Raw genomic sequence first — 16,300 nt, 5'->3', positions numbered from 1 at the left:
AGCTGCAACTAGCCGCCAATGGGTACTACTGGAGGCTGGGCCCCCGCACCCTCATTGTGAAGCTCTGGAACCTCCAGCACTTCCAGAGACCCCCATCAAGACCTCCCCATCTGTTGCCCCAAAAATGGAGGAAAGGACTAAAAAGGGTGACCTCTACTTCAGTAACGACAACGCTGGGAACCGGCCCATCGACCTGGCTGACACTAGCGCAGCTCCCTCAGGCGTCCCTGATCCACTGAATGCGGAACTGAGTGGGACCAGTCCTCCGGGAGCCGAGGAACCTTGGATTCACCCAAGTTCTTCACCAGCTTCTCCCCAAAGAACAACTTGCCCTGGAACAGAAGAAGACTCAAACGAACCTTGGAGGCCACATCTGCCAACCAATTCTGGAGCCACAGAAATCGCCTTTCTGCAACCACCAGAGTCAGGATCTTTGCAGACACGCAGACCAAGTCATAGAGAGCATCCAAGAAAAAGGTCGTGCCCAAAAGTTAATGACATCCAAAGACACCTGCGAGAAGGATGACGACAGTGTGTCCAGGAGGCGCTCAGCCCTCCGAAAGCAGGCCCGCGCCACATAACCCCCCAAACTGGCTGCCTATAACGCCAAGTCTGAAACTTCAAAGGAGCGCTTCAGTAGAGCCTCTATTCTACGATCCTGAGGGTCCTTAAAGGCTGCCCCACCCTCTACAGGAATAGCCATCTTCTTGGTGACCACCGTCACACCTTCCACCTTAGGGACCCGGAAAGACTCCAGGTCCAACAGAGGGAGCTGATAAAGTCGAGCCATTGCCCAGCTAATGTGCAATGGCAAATCTGGCATCTGCCACTCACCCTCCAACTCCAGGAAAATCCTCATGATACGGAAAGGTCTGTGGTGGCTGGCTCATTCCCATTGACAGCTGGTCGCCCTTCAGAGACACCTGAGGAGGGTCTTCAAACAATTTGAGAGCCTGTAGGACTTCCGCCAACAACTCCTGCCGCCTAAAAATCCGAACTGAGGGATCCTCACCCACAGGCACCTGAGCAGGCTCACCCAGGCTCTCTGCGTCCCAGGGATCTCCCTGATCCGCATCCTCAGAGAATGAGAGCTCCGACCTGAGGGAAAGCACCTCCTCCAGGTCCTCCCCAGCTGCAATGAGGGCCTTCTTGGGCCTTCCGGGGCCCTGGTTGCTAGGGGATCTCCCACAGCCTCCACAGGAAGCCCCTTCTTTAGGCAATAAACCCGATGTAACAGAACAAATTTGGACAAAAAATGAGAGGGAACTGCCAAGGCATCATGCCTGGTAAGAATCGGCGCTCCCTTTCTCGAGTCCAGCCCTGTAGCACTCTGACCCAAAATGGAGGACGTTCCTGCCAAAACAGTGTTGGGAGTGCCAAGCGCCAGGAGTACAGTGCAATCCGCTTAAGTGCAAGGGTCTGGGACCAAAGAAATACATGCAGTTAACTGGAGCGTGCACTTAACCTTAGTGACCCAAAGAAGCTTGAAATCCGATAAACACATGTACTATTATACGTACAGTATACAGTCTGTTAACCGATGTTAGGCTTAAAGTAATCATTCATAGTCCTCTGTACACTATTGTGTCTGAGTTCCATAGACTACGTCTGCCAGACTGTAAAAACTGTCATAGCACCGACATCCAGTGGCCTCCAGATAGGCCCGTGCTCTGTTGAGACTCGCCAGCGCTCTTGCAAAAGTGACAGGAGGTTGTTGAATTTCTTCAGCATTTGCTTCGCTGCTCATTTCATCATCTGTTTCATCACCAACCGTTGCCTGCGTGTAGGCACATATCTCGAAATCAGTGCTGTCGGCAGCTGTTTGTTGATCGTAATCAACAGCTACGTAGTGATGAAACTCCTCTTCAGTAACACCGGCTGGGAAGTTAATAGCCTGTTCATCTGATGCGTCTGCAACAGCTGCATCTGTTTCGTCCCTCTCCACATCTTTAACAAAGCTTGCCCGCTTGTAGCAGTTCACAATGGTTGCCTGTGTAACATGATTCCAGGCTTCTTTCTGCATATGTAGGAAATCCAACAGTGATAGATTACGAGCCAGTTCAACAGCACGTTTATCCTTGCCAGTCTGGTCATCCATAACGCTCATCAGACAACGCAGTACAAGAGCCCGATAATGTTTTTTTGAAATTGGCTATTATGCTCTGATCCATAGGTTGAATCAGAGAGGTAAGTCATCAGCGTCTTGTTTTTCACCATGCTGTTTCTTGAATTTTATGTTGTTCCTCTCCTTCCATCTTTCCAACCATCCAACACTGGCTTTGAATTCAGTTGGTCCAAGACTTTTAGCTAGCTGATTAGCTTTCTCCATAAGCAGTGGACCACTGACAGGAAACTGTCTGCTCCTGACTTGAGAAAACCACCGACGAAGAGTATCTTCTACATCCTCAGCTTTTCCCGCCCATTTACATTTCCTGTGTGGATTTGTATTGTTTTGCCAGTCTTCCAGAAGCTGATCTTTCTGCTTCAAGATATGTGAAATTTGACTGGGATTGACCCCATATTCTTTAGCAATAGATGCTTGATTTTGTTTTCTAATTTTTTAAGAACTTCTATTCGTTCAGCCAGTGTTAAAGTCTTACAGTTGCACGACGACTCCATTGTACACTCTAACAACTTTCTTTCGCTTATTCTAACAAATTAACTCACTGGTTACCGCCTGTGGCAGGTAACCAATGAGAGTTATGCGATAGAATTTGAATTTATCGTCCCTTTGTCACGTGCCAATCGCTTCCATATTCCGTGCGTGCACTTATGTGGAGTCTTTCATGCAGAGGAGCGATCTTAAACCATGCATATAAGCGAAGGTAAAATTATGTATAATCATACCTGATAATTTTCTTTCCATTAATCATAGCTGATCAATCCATAGACTGGTGGGTTGTGTCCATCTACCAGCAGGTGGAGATAGAGAGCAAACTTTTGCCTCCCTATATGTGGTCATGTGCTGCCGGAAACTCCTCAGTATGTCGATATCAAAGCTCCATCCGCAGGACTCAGCACTTAGAGAATTACACCCACGAAGGGACACTCTGCCCAGCTCACCACCGCCGAAACGGGGGAGGGGAATTAACCCAGCTCATCCCCACACAAGTGGGGGAGGGGAATCCGTCCAGCTCATCCCCGCGGAGCGGGGGAGGGACACCACACCCGCCGATGCGGGGGGATCTGGCTTATCCTGCAACCGCAACCGCGGGAGGAGCTGACTGACCCTAACACCGCCGAAGCGGGAGGGGTACAAAGCTGCCCTACAGCCGCACGAAGCGGGAGGGAGTGCTGGCAGAATTTATGTCTCAATCCAGCCCCGTAAAACGGAGGGGAGAGGAATGCAGCAGCTCACTGTAACACAAAGTCGTCTCAACTCTTGAAGAATCCAAGTGAAAGAAGAACTTGAACACGAAGTCCTCCTGAAGTAACTGAAGGCTAAACTTGAACCTAAAATTCAACCAGAATATAAACAGTACAGATATCTGGGAGGGGCTATGGATTGATCAGCTATGATTAATGGAAAGAAAATTATCAGGTATGATTATACATAATTTTACCTTCCATATCATCAAGCTGATCAATCCATAGACTGGTGGGATGTACCGAAGCAGTACTCACCCAGGGCGGGACATAGAAATCCCTGACCTCAACACTGAAGCTCCAAACCGGGCCTCCGCCCGTGCAGCCACAGTCAAACGGTAATGCTTGGAGAATGTATGAGCCGAAGCCCACGTTGCCGCCTTGCATATCTCTTCCAAGGAGACGGATCCAGCCTCTGCCATCGAGGCCGCCTGAGCTCTCGTGGAGTGAGCCTTCAGCTGGATAGGCGGCACCTTCCCCGCGGCCACATAAGCCGCTGCAATGGCTTCCTGGACCCATCTTGCCACTGTAGGCTTAGCAGCCTGCAGACCCTTACGAGGACCTGCAAACAGGACAAACAGATGATCCGATTTCCGGAAATCATTGGTCACTTCCAAGTATCTGATGATGACTCGTCTCACATCCAGATATTCAAGAGCGGAGTACTCCTCTGGGTAGTCCTCCCTATGAAAGGAAGGGAGACAGAGCTGCTGATTCACATGGAAGCGAGAACCAATCTTGGGCAGGAAGGAAGGCACTGTGCGAATAGTCACTCCTGCCTCAGTGCACTGCAGAAAAGGCTCTCGACATGAGAGCGCCTGGAGCTCGGAAACTCTTCTGTCTGAAGTGATAGCCACCAAAAAGACTGCTTTCAACGTCAGGTCTTTCAGAGATGCCCTCGACAAGGGTTCCAAAGGCGGCTTCTGCAATGCTCTTAGCACCAGGTTGAGATTCCACGCAGGCACCACTGAGTGCAGAGGAGGGCGCAGGTGATTAACTCCCTTGAGAAAGCGCACCACATCTGGCTGCGAAGCCAGGGAAGCACCCTTCAGGCGGCCCCTGAAGCAAGCCAGAGCCGCTACCTGGACTTTAAGGGAACTGAGCGACAGGCCTTTCTCCAGACCTTCTTGCAGGAACGCCAACACTGAAGAAATTGGAGCAGTGAAGGGAGAAAGTGAGCCTGCTTCACACCATGCTGCAAAGATACGACAAACCCTGGCGTAAGCAGTAGAAGTAGAGCGCTTCCTCGCGCTCAGCATAGTGGCGATGACCTTGTCTGAGAAGCCCTTCTTCCTCAGACGCTGCCGCTCAATAGCCAGGCCGTAAGACCAAAGGGAGAGGGATCCTCCATCACCACGGGACCCTGATGTAACAGGCCCTGCTCCACTGACAGCCGCAGAGGATCGTCGACTGAGAGCCTGAACAAGTCCGCATACCAGGGACGTCTGGGCCAATCCGGACCCACCAGGATTACCCTGCCGGGATGCTTTGCCACCCGGTCTAGCACCCTGCCCAACATGGGCCAGGGCGGGAACACATAGAGGAGCTCTTGTGTCGGCCACTGTTGGAGAAGAGCATCTACTCCCAGGGATCGAGGGTCCCGTCCTCTGCTGAAAAAGCGCGGCACTTGGCCATTGGCCGATGACGCCATCAGATCTAGGCTCGGCTGGCCCCAGCGCTTCGTGATGTCCAAGAACGCCTGAGCAGATAGTTGCCACTCTCCGGGCTCCAAGGTATGGCGACTGAGAAAGTCCGCCTTGACATTCATGACTCCGGCAATGTGGGCCGCTGAAAGCTGCTCCAGGTTCGCTTCCGCCCACTGGCAAAGACTCATAGCCTCCTTGGCTAGAGGGGCGCTCTGGTACCTCCCTGGCGGTTGATATAGGCCACAGCCGTGGCATTGTCCGACAGGACCCGTACAGGCTTCAACACGAGTACCGGGATGAACTCCAATAACACCAAGCGAATGGCTCTGAGTTCCAGGAGGTTGATAGACCACTTGCCTCTGCAGGAGACTAGAGCCCCTGCGCTGTCCTTCCCAAGCAGTGGGCTCCCCAGCCCATCAAAGAGGCGTCTGTCGTGACGACAATCCACTCCGGGGTCACCAGAGGCAATCCTGCAGACAACTTGTCTGTCTGCGTCCACCAGCTCAGCGCCTTGCGCACTGCTGGGTCCACGGGAAGGCGCACAGCATAATCCTCCGACATCGGAGTCCAGCGCAGCAGCAGAGATAGCTGTAGTGGTCTCATATGAGCCCTGGCCCTGGGCACTACTTCCATCGTGGCCGTCATAGAGCCCAACAGCTGCACGTAGTCCCAAGCCCGAATAGGAGAGGCTACTAGGAACTAGTCCACCTGAGCCTGAAGCTTGACAATCCGATTGTCTGGCAGGAACACTCTGCCCACTTGGGTGTCGAATCGAACTCCCAGATACACCAGGGACTGAGTCGGGCGCAGCTGGCTCTTCTTCCAGTTGATGATCCATCCCAGGGAGCTCAAAAGAGCAACTACCCGGTCCATAGCTTTGCCGCACTCTGCATAAGAGGGGGCTCGGATCAACCAGTCGTCCAGATAAGGATGGACTTGTACTCCTTCCTTTAGCAGGAAGGCCGCTATGACCCCCATTACTTTGGAAAAGGTCCGCGGAGCAGTAGCCAACCCGAAAGGGAGGGCTCTGAACTGGAAGTGTCGTCTCAGGACTGTAAAACGCAGAAAGCGTTGGAGAGGAGGCCAGATGGGAATATGCAGGTACGCTTCCTTGATGTCCAAGGAAGCCAAGAACTCTCCTGCCTTCACTGCCACTATAACAGAGCGGAGAGTCTCCATGCGAAAGTGCCTCACTTTCCAGGCCCGATTGACCCCTTTGAGGTCGAGGATAGGCCGGACAGAACCTCCTTTCTTTGGAACCACAAAGTAAATGGAGTAACGTCCCTTGCCAATCTGATTTTTTGGCACCGGAACGACCGCACCCAGGCGGATCAGGTTGTCCAAGGTCTGCTGCACTACCACAGCTTGACCGGAGACTTGCAGGGAGAGAGTACAAACCCGTCTCTTAAGGGTTGGCAGAACTCTAGCTTGTAGCCGTCTCTGATGACTTCCAGCACCCACGCGTCTGAAGTTATAGTGGTCCACTCGCCCAGAAACGAGGACAGCCGTCCTCCAATCTGCACTGGGGTGTGGACCAAGGCCCCGTCATTGGGTACGAGACCCTGGGGGAGGACCGGAGGGAGCACCTCCGGGACGGCGGTCTCTGCGAAAGGAATGCTGCTTGGGGGAGAAATTCCTCTTGAAGGAAGAGGGGGCAGAGGAACCCGACTTGCCCGGGCGGTATGGAGGTATCGGGACGAGTACTAACCCGAGCCCTGACCTCTGGTAATTTCTTGCCCTTAGACGTGCCGAGATCGGTCACGATTTTGTCCAGCTCGACCCCAAAGAGCAGCTTGCCTTTAAAAGGCAATCTAGCCAGGCGGGATTTAGAGGCGTGGTCAGCAGACCAATGTTTCAGCCAAAGCCACTGCCGCGCAGAGACTGTCTGAGCCATGCCTTTAGCTGAGGCTCTCCAGACATCATACAGCAAGTCTGCCAAATAGGCTAAGCCCGATTCCAGGGCCGGCCAATCAGCCCTCAAGGAATGATCCGAGGGGGAAGCCCGCTGCACCATAGTCCGGCACGCCCTGGCCACATAGGAGCCGCAAACTGAGGCCTGCAAACTTAAAGCAGCTGCCTCCAAGGACGACCTTAAGGCCGCCTCCAATCTTCTGTCTTGGGCGTCCTTTAGGGCCGTGCCACCTTCCACCGGCAACGCCGTTTTCTTAGTCACCGCAGTGATTAAAGAATCCACGGTAGGCCACAGATAGGCCTCACGTTCACTCACAGCCAAAGGATAGAGGCGGGACATAGCCCTAGCCACTTTAAGGCTCGTTTCCGGGACATCCCATTGAGCCGCAATTAAGGTGTGCATGGCATCATGCACGTGGAAGGTTCTAGGCGGGCGCTTCGTCCCCAGCATAATGGCAGAGCCAACAGGGGCTGAGGGAGAGACGTCCTCCGGAGAGGAAATCTTCAAAGTGTCCATGGCCTGTAACAACAGGTTGGGCAAATCCTCTGGGCTAAAAAGCCGCGCTGCAGAGGGGTCATCCGCTCCATCCGAGCGGGGATCTATCTCCTCCAAGGAATCCGCAAAGGATCGTTGGGAGACCTCAGACACGCTGCCCTCATCTACATCGGAGGAGACAAAAGTCCTCCAAGGCCTGGAAATCAACCCAAGGGCGTTTACCTCTGGGAACCTCAACCTCTTTATCAGAAGAGGGAGCAGGGGCAGCGTTTTGCATGAGGAAAGCCTGATGCAGCAGCAAAACAAACTCGGGGGAGAAACCCCCCAGACTGTGCACTTCCGCAGCCTGGGCAACAGCCCTAGACGCACTCCCAACCGGCGCTCGCAATAGCGGGGGAGAGACATGCTGCGCATCCAAAATGGCGTCCGGCGCGAAACTCCGTGAAGGAGCCGCGCGGGAAGAACGGCGCTTAACTTTAGCCGCTTTTGTGCCGTCGCCCAAATTAAGGGCGTTCATGGCATTAATGTCTCCAACCTCAAGGGCGGCCCCGAAGAAGCCGTCCGAGCCGCGTGGCCGGCCAAGATGGCGGAGGCGAGGAGCGGGGGATGGGCGTTTATGGCGGGAAAAAACCGCCACGCCGGAGGAACGACCGGGACATTCATCGGTCACTAAACTATCACCCATCAAGGGCAAATCAGGTTGTAAAACCCCCGCATCCCCTCTAGAAGCGCTCCAGCGATCCGGGGAGCGACCCTTTGCGCCCTCGCCCTCCGACGCCATTGCCACGAGGAGAAGAATCGGGGAACCCCCTGCCCGCTATAAAAAGGTAAAATTACCTGCTTGCCGCTCCGAGCTGTAACGAACTGGTGTCCCAGTGAGTAGCTGCAATGAACGTTTAAAGAAACGTCGAATTAAACGCCTTTAAAGACGTTTAAAAATATATATATTTTTTTTTTTTTTAAACGGAGCCAGCGGGAGGGGGGAGAAAAGGAGGGACCTGGCACCACCAGGTTTGCACTTGCTCAAAAGAGCCCTCAACCCCAGGCCTCAACAAAACCTAAGGATTAGGCTTGGAGGCCTAGCCAGAGCTGCTGCTGTGTGTGACCACCACCTGCTGAGATAGAGAACATACTGAGGAGTTTCCGGCAGCACATGACCACATATAGGGAGGCAAAAGTTTGCTCTCTATCTCCACCTGCTGGTAGATGGACACAACCCACCAGTCTATGGATTGATCAGCTTGATGATATGGAATCCTGCACTTATCACTGGTGCGCTATACTGAAATTTGTCCCCATAGAAATTGATGGTGCTAAATAAGTATGGAATGCAGTTAAACAGAGCATGTGATAATCCGACGTGCATTTAAATGGAGTGCACTGTAGTTTCCACGAGAGAAACCTCCTTACTCTGCCGAGGGGCCTTCCCAACACTCCTCAACACCAGGACACCTGATTCAGGGTCAGTGCCCGTTACCATCTCAGCTTCTTCACACACTCAGCAAAGACCGCTATGCACAGCATATACACCCCCAAAAGCACAGGGGCCCAAGCCCCGAAGTGAGAGACTTTTTTTTTTTCTGCTGCCTGTGTATTCTGTTTTTTGCCTCTCTTTTTTTGTTTTGTTTCAAACCAGCAGCAAAATCTACTCCAGGACACCCCTGAAGCAATCCCTTAAATACTATTCTAACTTTTCTTACTAAATGGATCCAAAAATGGCACACCCAACCAAAGAAAAGCAGGGCTGCACAGACTCACCTACCACTGCTAGGAGACTGAGAAATACTGGGCAGGTCAGGGTTGCACAGCGCCTAGGCTTATACAGATGTCACTACTCAATAATTCTCAGTCTCCCTCTGCTGGTAGGAGTGCATATTACCCACTCGTCGGGAATGGTCTGGAGCAGACGATAAGGATATAAAAATCCTGTTTTAGTTACAAACATCCCTCTGGTTTGCATTTTAGATGTTTTACTAAAACCACCTTATGTGTGTACTGTATTTATTTGCCTCTGTGATGTTATAACACTGGAGTTTTGTTTTTTGCAGTATTCGAGGACAAAAGTGGTAGAAGGTTAGAATGTATAGTTTCCCTGATCCAGCCTTCTAACTGGCAGTGAGTGATCAGCACTGATCCTGCAGGAGCCAAAAATTCATGCTGTGCACGTCACAGCGGCAGAGAGCTTTCAGCATTGTAGGGGACGATCTGTGCTGGAAGGCTGATGCCACTCTCATATGTGCACTATATGGGAGAACACCTTCTGGTTTTGTTGCTTAGTAGTGTTTCTCATACTGGTCCTGGAGTACCCCACAGCTAGTCTAGTTTTGAGGGAATCCATGATGATTACGCATAAGATTGCATGCAACTCCTTCTTCTGTATATTCATTATAGAAATGCTGAAAACCAAACTGGCTGGGGATGATTTAGGACAGGCTTGTCCAACTTTTTTCTATTGGGGGCCACATTTGATATTTTGCAATATTCAGAGGGACAAAACACGCAAACATGTTTCGTCAAATAATGGCAAAATATGATGGTGCATCAACCCCTCCCCAGCCTTTACCCAGTCTCTCTCACTCATGTAAACCTCCCTCCAGCCTTCACCCAGTTTCTTTCCCCCTCACCTGGCTTCAGCTGCAGAAGCTACAGCGAGATTCTTGCCTCCCCACCATGACTCAGCTCTTTGCAAGCTTCAGCCACATGGCGTTACAAGTTTAGGTTGATTTTACAGTTTCAACCCGAACTTCGACATTGTGCAGTTCGTGCTTACTGAGAGCCGAATCGCAGTGGGGAAGCAGAAATCCTGCTGTAAACACCACAAGAATTGCCAAGAATCTGAGGGCCAGAAAAAAACACTTGGAAGGCCAGATTCTGGCCCATGGGCAATAAATTGGACAAGCCTGCTTTAGGATCTTTCCTGCTCTTTTCAGTCAAATCTCCCACCGAGAGTGTTCACAGATAATGCAACTGCAATAGCTTGCATCCACAAGCAAGGGGGCACTAGTAGTGTGGTCCTAGAAGTGAATCTATCTACTCCTTGTGTGGTCTGAATGCCATGTGTTGTCTCTTTCAGCAGTGCAAACTGTCGAAGCAGATTTCTCAGCAATCTTTCCCTTGAACCAGGAGTACGAGCCACACCCTTCACTCTGCTAATAGATGGAGAGGGCCTGTCCAAGTGACCTGTTATGAAATTCAGTATCAAAGTTCTGCACTACTTCAGATTCTTGCTCAGGACTGGATGTGCTGGTACAGTCTTGACCAACTGGACCCTTGAGATACATCTTCCCACTATTTCCAAAGACAGATCAGATGCTTCTCCTAGTCAAGTGGTTTATTAGCTCCAGACTGGCCCAGAAGGCTTTGGTTGGCAGACCTTGTCTGTTTCAAGATTGGCGAGGAAGGCACAGCAGGTCTGGGTGACAGACCCCTTCTTCCTTTTCCTTTACTGTTTGCCTCTTCAGAGGCCATGACTGGGATACAGGGATATTCCAAGGAAGAATTCCCACCCTGCTTCAGGCTTGGAAACACTCCCCTTTTTCAACTTAGGCCACAGTTAGATGGGGTGTTTGAATCGTAGTGTGCTAATGGGGGTATTAATGCCTTCAGTGCCAGATTTAAATTCCACTCAGGTCAAGAGGCCAAATACATATTACTCTTCTAAGAAAGCAAACATCCAGATCAGCAGCCAAGGATGTTTTCTTCAAACAGGACAAAGCTGCTACTTGAACCTTTAGGAATCCCAAGACTAAGCCCCTCTTGAAGAAATGCTAATATTTGCACAACTGTTGTCGCAAAAGGAGATTCAAATACTCTCCAGATCCTTGCATAAGCCATAGAGTATTTCCTAGCTTGAAGCAAGGTGCCATTTACATCTGCTGAATATCCTCCATGCCCCAGACCCATGCTTTCTTTGCTAGCTGAAAACCCCCAGAACTTTTGCATTGGTTTTTGTTTCCATAAGGTCCAGGACTCAGTTTGCCCCACCGGCTTGTTATAAAGGCAAAAACCAAGGGAGCAAGTCCCTACTCTCCTGGATTGAGGGAGTGTCTGAGGGAATCTGCTTGAACATTCTGCACTATGGCCACATGCGCTGCTGAAAGAACTCGTAAATGTCTTTCTGCCCACTCTAATAGGAGATGTGTTTTTAGCTCTACAGCCTTGCTTTTAGGTACCCCACTTGTTTGCTAATATAAGCTACTGCCGTCTCATTTTCCAAGGAGACACTGACTGATTGTCCCTTCACAATCGAATAAAAGGCCCGAAGAGCCCATCAAATTGCCATGTTTCAGATGGCTGATGGACTATGACCCTTTTGTTGGCAACCAGGTGCCTTACACTACCCGGCCTTCACAATGAGCTTCCCAGCCGAACAAACTGTCACTACCAGATTGCTGGGAGCTGTGTCTGAATCCACCACTTCATGTTCATTCTCATCTGGTACGTCAAAGGCAGATATCAGTTGAAACTCTGGGAACAATGACCACTGCCATCAATCCCAACACCTGCATGTAGTCCCATGCTCAAAGAGCTTCTTGATCTAAAAGCAACTTAATCTGGTACTGGAGCTTTTCTACTCTCTTGTGTGGGATAAAAACCATTCCCGGTTTGGTACCGAATCTCGCTCCCAGATACTGCGAAGGGTCAATTTGCACTTGGTGAAGCTGACCACCCAGCCCAGTCATTCCAGAAAGCACACAAGTCGAGTCATTACTTCCTCACTCTCCTCCTGTGTACTGGCTCGAATTAGCCAGAAATCTAAACAGGGATGAACTCAACTTCTTGCCTTCTGAGAAAGGCTGCTACCACAATTACCTCGGAGAATATTCTGGAAGCCATTGCCAAACTAAAGTGCATTCCCTGAAATTGGAAATGCTTTCCCCAAATTGCAAATATCAAGAACCTGTGATGCAGTGGCCAAATTGGAATTGGGCCATCAAAAATTCTCCCAGGACACACTGCTGCTACCACCAATTTGAGGATTTCCATCCTGAAGTGTGCCCTTCTTAAAGTCCAATTTACCCCTTTGAGATCTAGTATCAGACACAACATGACTTCTCTGCATCTCCTAGCATCAAACCCTGAAGCCTGCCACAACACTTGTTTGGGTTTATCTTCAGGTAATCTTTGTGGCTTAGGGTCCTCTAAGTCCTTCATCAATTTTTCCAGCTTTTCACTGAATAGCAATTTACCCCGAAGGTAAGTCTATTGAGCCGGATCTTAGAAGCAGTTATCTGCAGACCAATTACTCAGCCATAGAAGACATATGGATGGAAACCACCACCACGCCTCTAGCTGAAGTTCTTTGATCACAGAAGGCATCTACCACATAAGCTAAACATCTCCAGATAAGCAGCACCCCCGACCAACTCCTCTGTCTCATCCCACTGAGAAAGTCCATGCTCCTGCAGGACCTGGTGGAAATAAGCCCTGGAAACATAAGCACTGCATACCCTCAAGCTTAAAATGTCAAATGCCTACTTTAGCAGGGATTCCAATTTTGCACATCTTTGAGCATAGATCCTCCTTCTACTGGAATAGTAGCTTCTTAGTGACAGCTGCATCCACCTTAGGCTGTTTTAACTTTTCCTTCTCATCCAGTATAAATGGATAAAGCTTAGCCATAGCTCTACCCATCCTTAAACCTGCTTCAGGAGTCCCACTCTGCTGCTTTTGGAACTTGAATGTCTTGATGTACTGGAAAAAGGTTTGGAAGGCTTCCTTGGTCCTTCAAGGATGGGGATGCCCCACTGAGGGAAGGTCTTGACAGGAGCCATCAAAATGATTAAGATCTCCAAAGATCTGGAAGGAATCATTTCCCTTAATTTCCAAAAGAGAAGAAATAGAAAGAGAGATCATCTTCCTCTCCCATCAGGATCCTTCCCACCTCAAGTTGCTCTCAAAGGAAACCTACCTTAGACACTAGAGAGCCTCCTAGGTCTGAAACTGCAGGTGAAAGAGCTGACTGGGGCTGCCAGTCCAACACTCCAAAACCGGGAGAGTAGGGACTGGCTCCCATAGGCGAATGAGAACAGCCATCAAAAAAGGTATATGTGTGTGTGTGTGTGGGGGGGGGGGGGGGGGGGGGGGGGGGGGGGGGGCGCTGATATTTAAAGCTATTCATCTGGGTAGTAGGTCCAAGCTTCTTCCCTTTGATGTGGAAACTCCCAGAGCAGGTGGATTAGAAGCTAAGGAACTTGCACCCCAACTCCAATGGGAATGCCTTAGAAAAGCCTTATGTAGAAACAAGATACTCAGGGGAAAAAGGAATCTCTGCTCCCAGAGCTTCTTTAGAGATAGCAGAGACATTTCCAAGTCTCTTCTATGTGAGCTCCCAACCAAGTTCTGGTGGCTCCTCTACCGCAGGAGCTGAAACTGCAGTCACCTTTCCCTTGTTTCTCACACCCTGCAGAATTGCATAGAATGGGCAGACACAGGCTTTTACCAGCACAGAGTTCCCCCACAACTGGTTCCTAAGAAGGAGGTTCTGAAACAAGAAATACACACACTCGCGCTGTATCTTGCTGGCCCCCAAATCAGGCACAGTGCTTTACATGCTCTGTCAGGAACTCCATGGTACTGCACATGACAATCACCTCAGGCAAACCAGAAATCAAGGCTAGTGCTACAGTCCAAAGTGGCCGTTAAGAGCAAACATCCTGCTGACTGCCCGAGCTTCCCTGAGACTAGATAAGGACTCCTTCCAACCCCCAAGGCTAAAACCAAGTATCATCTACTGCCCCTTTACTAGCACAGTTTTGGTAAAAGAAATAAAGGTGTTTTTCCTGCTTCCAGTACTTCAGTTCTGCTTTATAGATTTTTCTCCAGAAAGGAAAAAGCCATTTTTAATGAAAGGTACACAGGGGAGATAACTCAAGACTCCTATGAATTATCCCTTCAGCTCCTAAAAATGAAAGTGCCACCCCCCCTCCTTTATGTAGTTGAAGCCCAGCAGGAAGGCACCCCCAAGCTCAACTGTAACCCTTTTTTCTTTTTTTAAACTGGCTGAGGAGCTGTCTTCCACAACCACTCTAGAACCTGCACAATTTGTCACCATCTGCTGTAGACAAAGAAACACTGAGCACCTAAGGCTAAACAGTACTCTTGTAGGGTAGAGCTCATAAGTCATTACTCTGCCTCCATCTACTGGCTGACAAACCCACAGGTTCTGGACTGGTCTGGTAAGGACAAAGAATGACCAACTGACCCCAATTAACACTGTTTTTGGCACCACCTACTACCCAGATAAATAGCTTTAAATGTCAGCCCCCCCCCCTCTCTTTTTCTCCTCTTCAATGGCTGCACTCATTTGCCAATGTTATATTCACACTATACACAAGAGAAGGATCAATATTATATTTACTGAAATGTAAAAGGATGTGAAAGATCAGAAGATTTACCTCTGAGTCAAGCCTCTCTGTGGTTTCTCTGCCTCCTTCCAGTGCATGTAAATGCCGATGTGCCTCCAGATTTTGCTGAAAAACAAGAGCATAAAATTGGGCTGGGAACCAGTTTCCATATCAAGCTCCAACCACCCTCCCAAGAGAGCATGGCTTAGAATAGACTGTTTTGTGGCACTCTGAAACATGAGCACAGAAATTAGCCTACTAAAACAATGATATCAGCTGAAGTTAGTCGTTTACCTTGCTTCTGAGTTTTTTTGTTTTATTTATTTTTTAAACACCCACAATCTCTTGTACACCCAGGAATGTTGCCGAATTAATAAAAACATTGTGATTTCAAACTTCCCCCAAAACAATGCAACACTGCTCTAGAGATCAGTAAGAGTTACACAGCCAGCCTTCCTGCATTATTCACTACCTTGTGTAAGTCAGAGAGCTGTTGGTGACGTATCAGTGCCTCCTTGCTGGGAAACTGCCTCCTACACAGTAGGCAGGCCAATTTCTGCCAGTCTGTCAGCTGCTCCTCTTTACTTGACACCTTCTCTGGCTCCTCCTCGCTGTCACTCTCACCACTGTATGCTGCCACCAAGCCCCGGGGTGGACTCTGAAGGGGGTAGAAAATCAGACTGGTGTTGCCAAATCCTGTACACTAGAGGTACCTCTTCATTAAGCACAGGGTTGCTGCACATATTCATATGTCTATTTTATGGGCAGCTACTGTATTACAGACACCTGTTCCAGGTATAATCAGGACACATATCATGCACAAACATCAAAGATCTGTTTTTAGTTAGAAAATGACCATTCTGTTAAGGACAAAAGGAGAATAAATGTTCGTATTTGTGTCAGAATTAAATCCTCAAGAACATGCATATGTTTTGCTCTACAAAACCCTTAAAGAATTTTTTTTAAAATATTAGAATTAAGACTCCCACACATCTCACTCCTGCAAGGCAGCACTCCCTACTATTCTAGTACTGCAACCCCATATAGGGCTGCCAAGAGACACAGTTGGGCCCGGGCCGCTACCCCCCCCCCCCCATACTCAGGACGCAGCTGCCCTCCTCACTCGCTCAGGGTGCCACCACCCCACCTTCCTGCATGTCTGCTTCTCCCTGGCCTCCAAGGGGGGCCCGGCGCCAGGGTCCGTCTCTCTCCTGTTCCTGTATGCCGGGATAGGGTTATCACGTTAACAAAATCACCTGGGTCCTGACAGGAGCAGGAAAGAGACAGACCCCGGTGCCGGGCCCAGGGAATTTTGCCTCCCCTCCCCCCTGGCGGCCCTGACCCCATATACACAAAGCTCTACTAGTGTACCTCACTATTACAAGTCAGAATCCCCTGCTATTCCAGTACAGAGACAACACATGCAGAACTCTGCCAGTGTACCACACTGCTGCCCTACGCCCCTTGCTATTCCAGTAGACATACCCATACACGTTTTTGTCAATGTATCTCACTCCTGCTCTGCAGCAACCTCA

The 16,300-nt window shown here is 49.9% G+C and overlaps 1 protein-coding gene across 3 annotated transcripts in view; it reads right to left on the bottom strand.

Annotated features, from left to right (window-relative positions):
• RBM10 (RNA binding motif protein 10) overlaps positions 1-16,300 on the bottom strand; it is an 80,869-nt gene that overhangs the window by 7,962 nt on the left and 56,607 nt on the right. For all 3 annotated transcript variants that reach the window (XR_003943740.1, XM_030217815.1, XM_030217816.1), the window contains exons 20-21: positions 15,238-15,423; positions 14,817-14,891 (exon numbers count right to left, since the gene is read on the bottom strand). Coding sequence is in view for 2 of the 3 variants with exons in the window: in XM_030217815.1 (XP_030073675.1) it covers positions 14,817-14,891; positions 15,238-15,423 (261 nt within the window). In the remaining variant the exon portion in view is untranslated. The remainder of the gene's footprint in view (positions 1-14,816; positions 14,892-15,237; positions 15,424-16,300) is intronic.

This window comes from Microcaecilia unicolor, chromosome 11 (assembly GCF_901765095.1).
Source record: "Microcaecilia unicolor chromosome 11, aMicUni1.1, whole genome shotgun sequence".
NCBI classification, from domain to species: Eukaryota; Metazoa; Chordata; class Amphibia; order Gymnophiona; family Siphonopidae; genus Microcaecilia; species Microcaecilia unicolor.
Note: the sequence above shows the minus strand (reverse complement) of the source record. Positions and strands in the feature narration are given on the sequence as shown.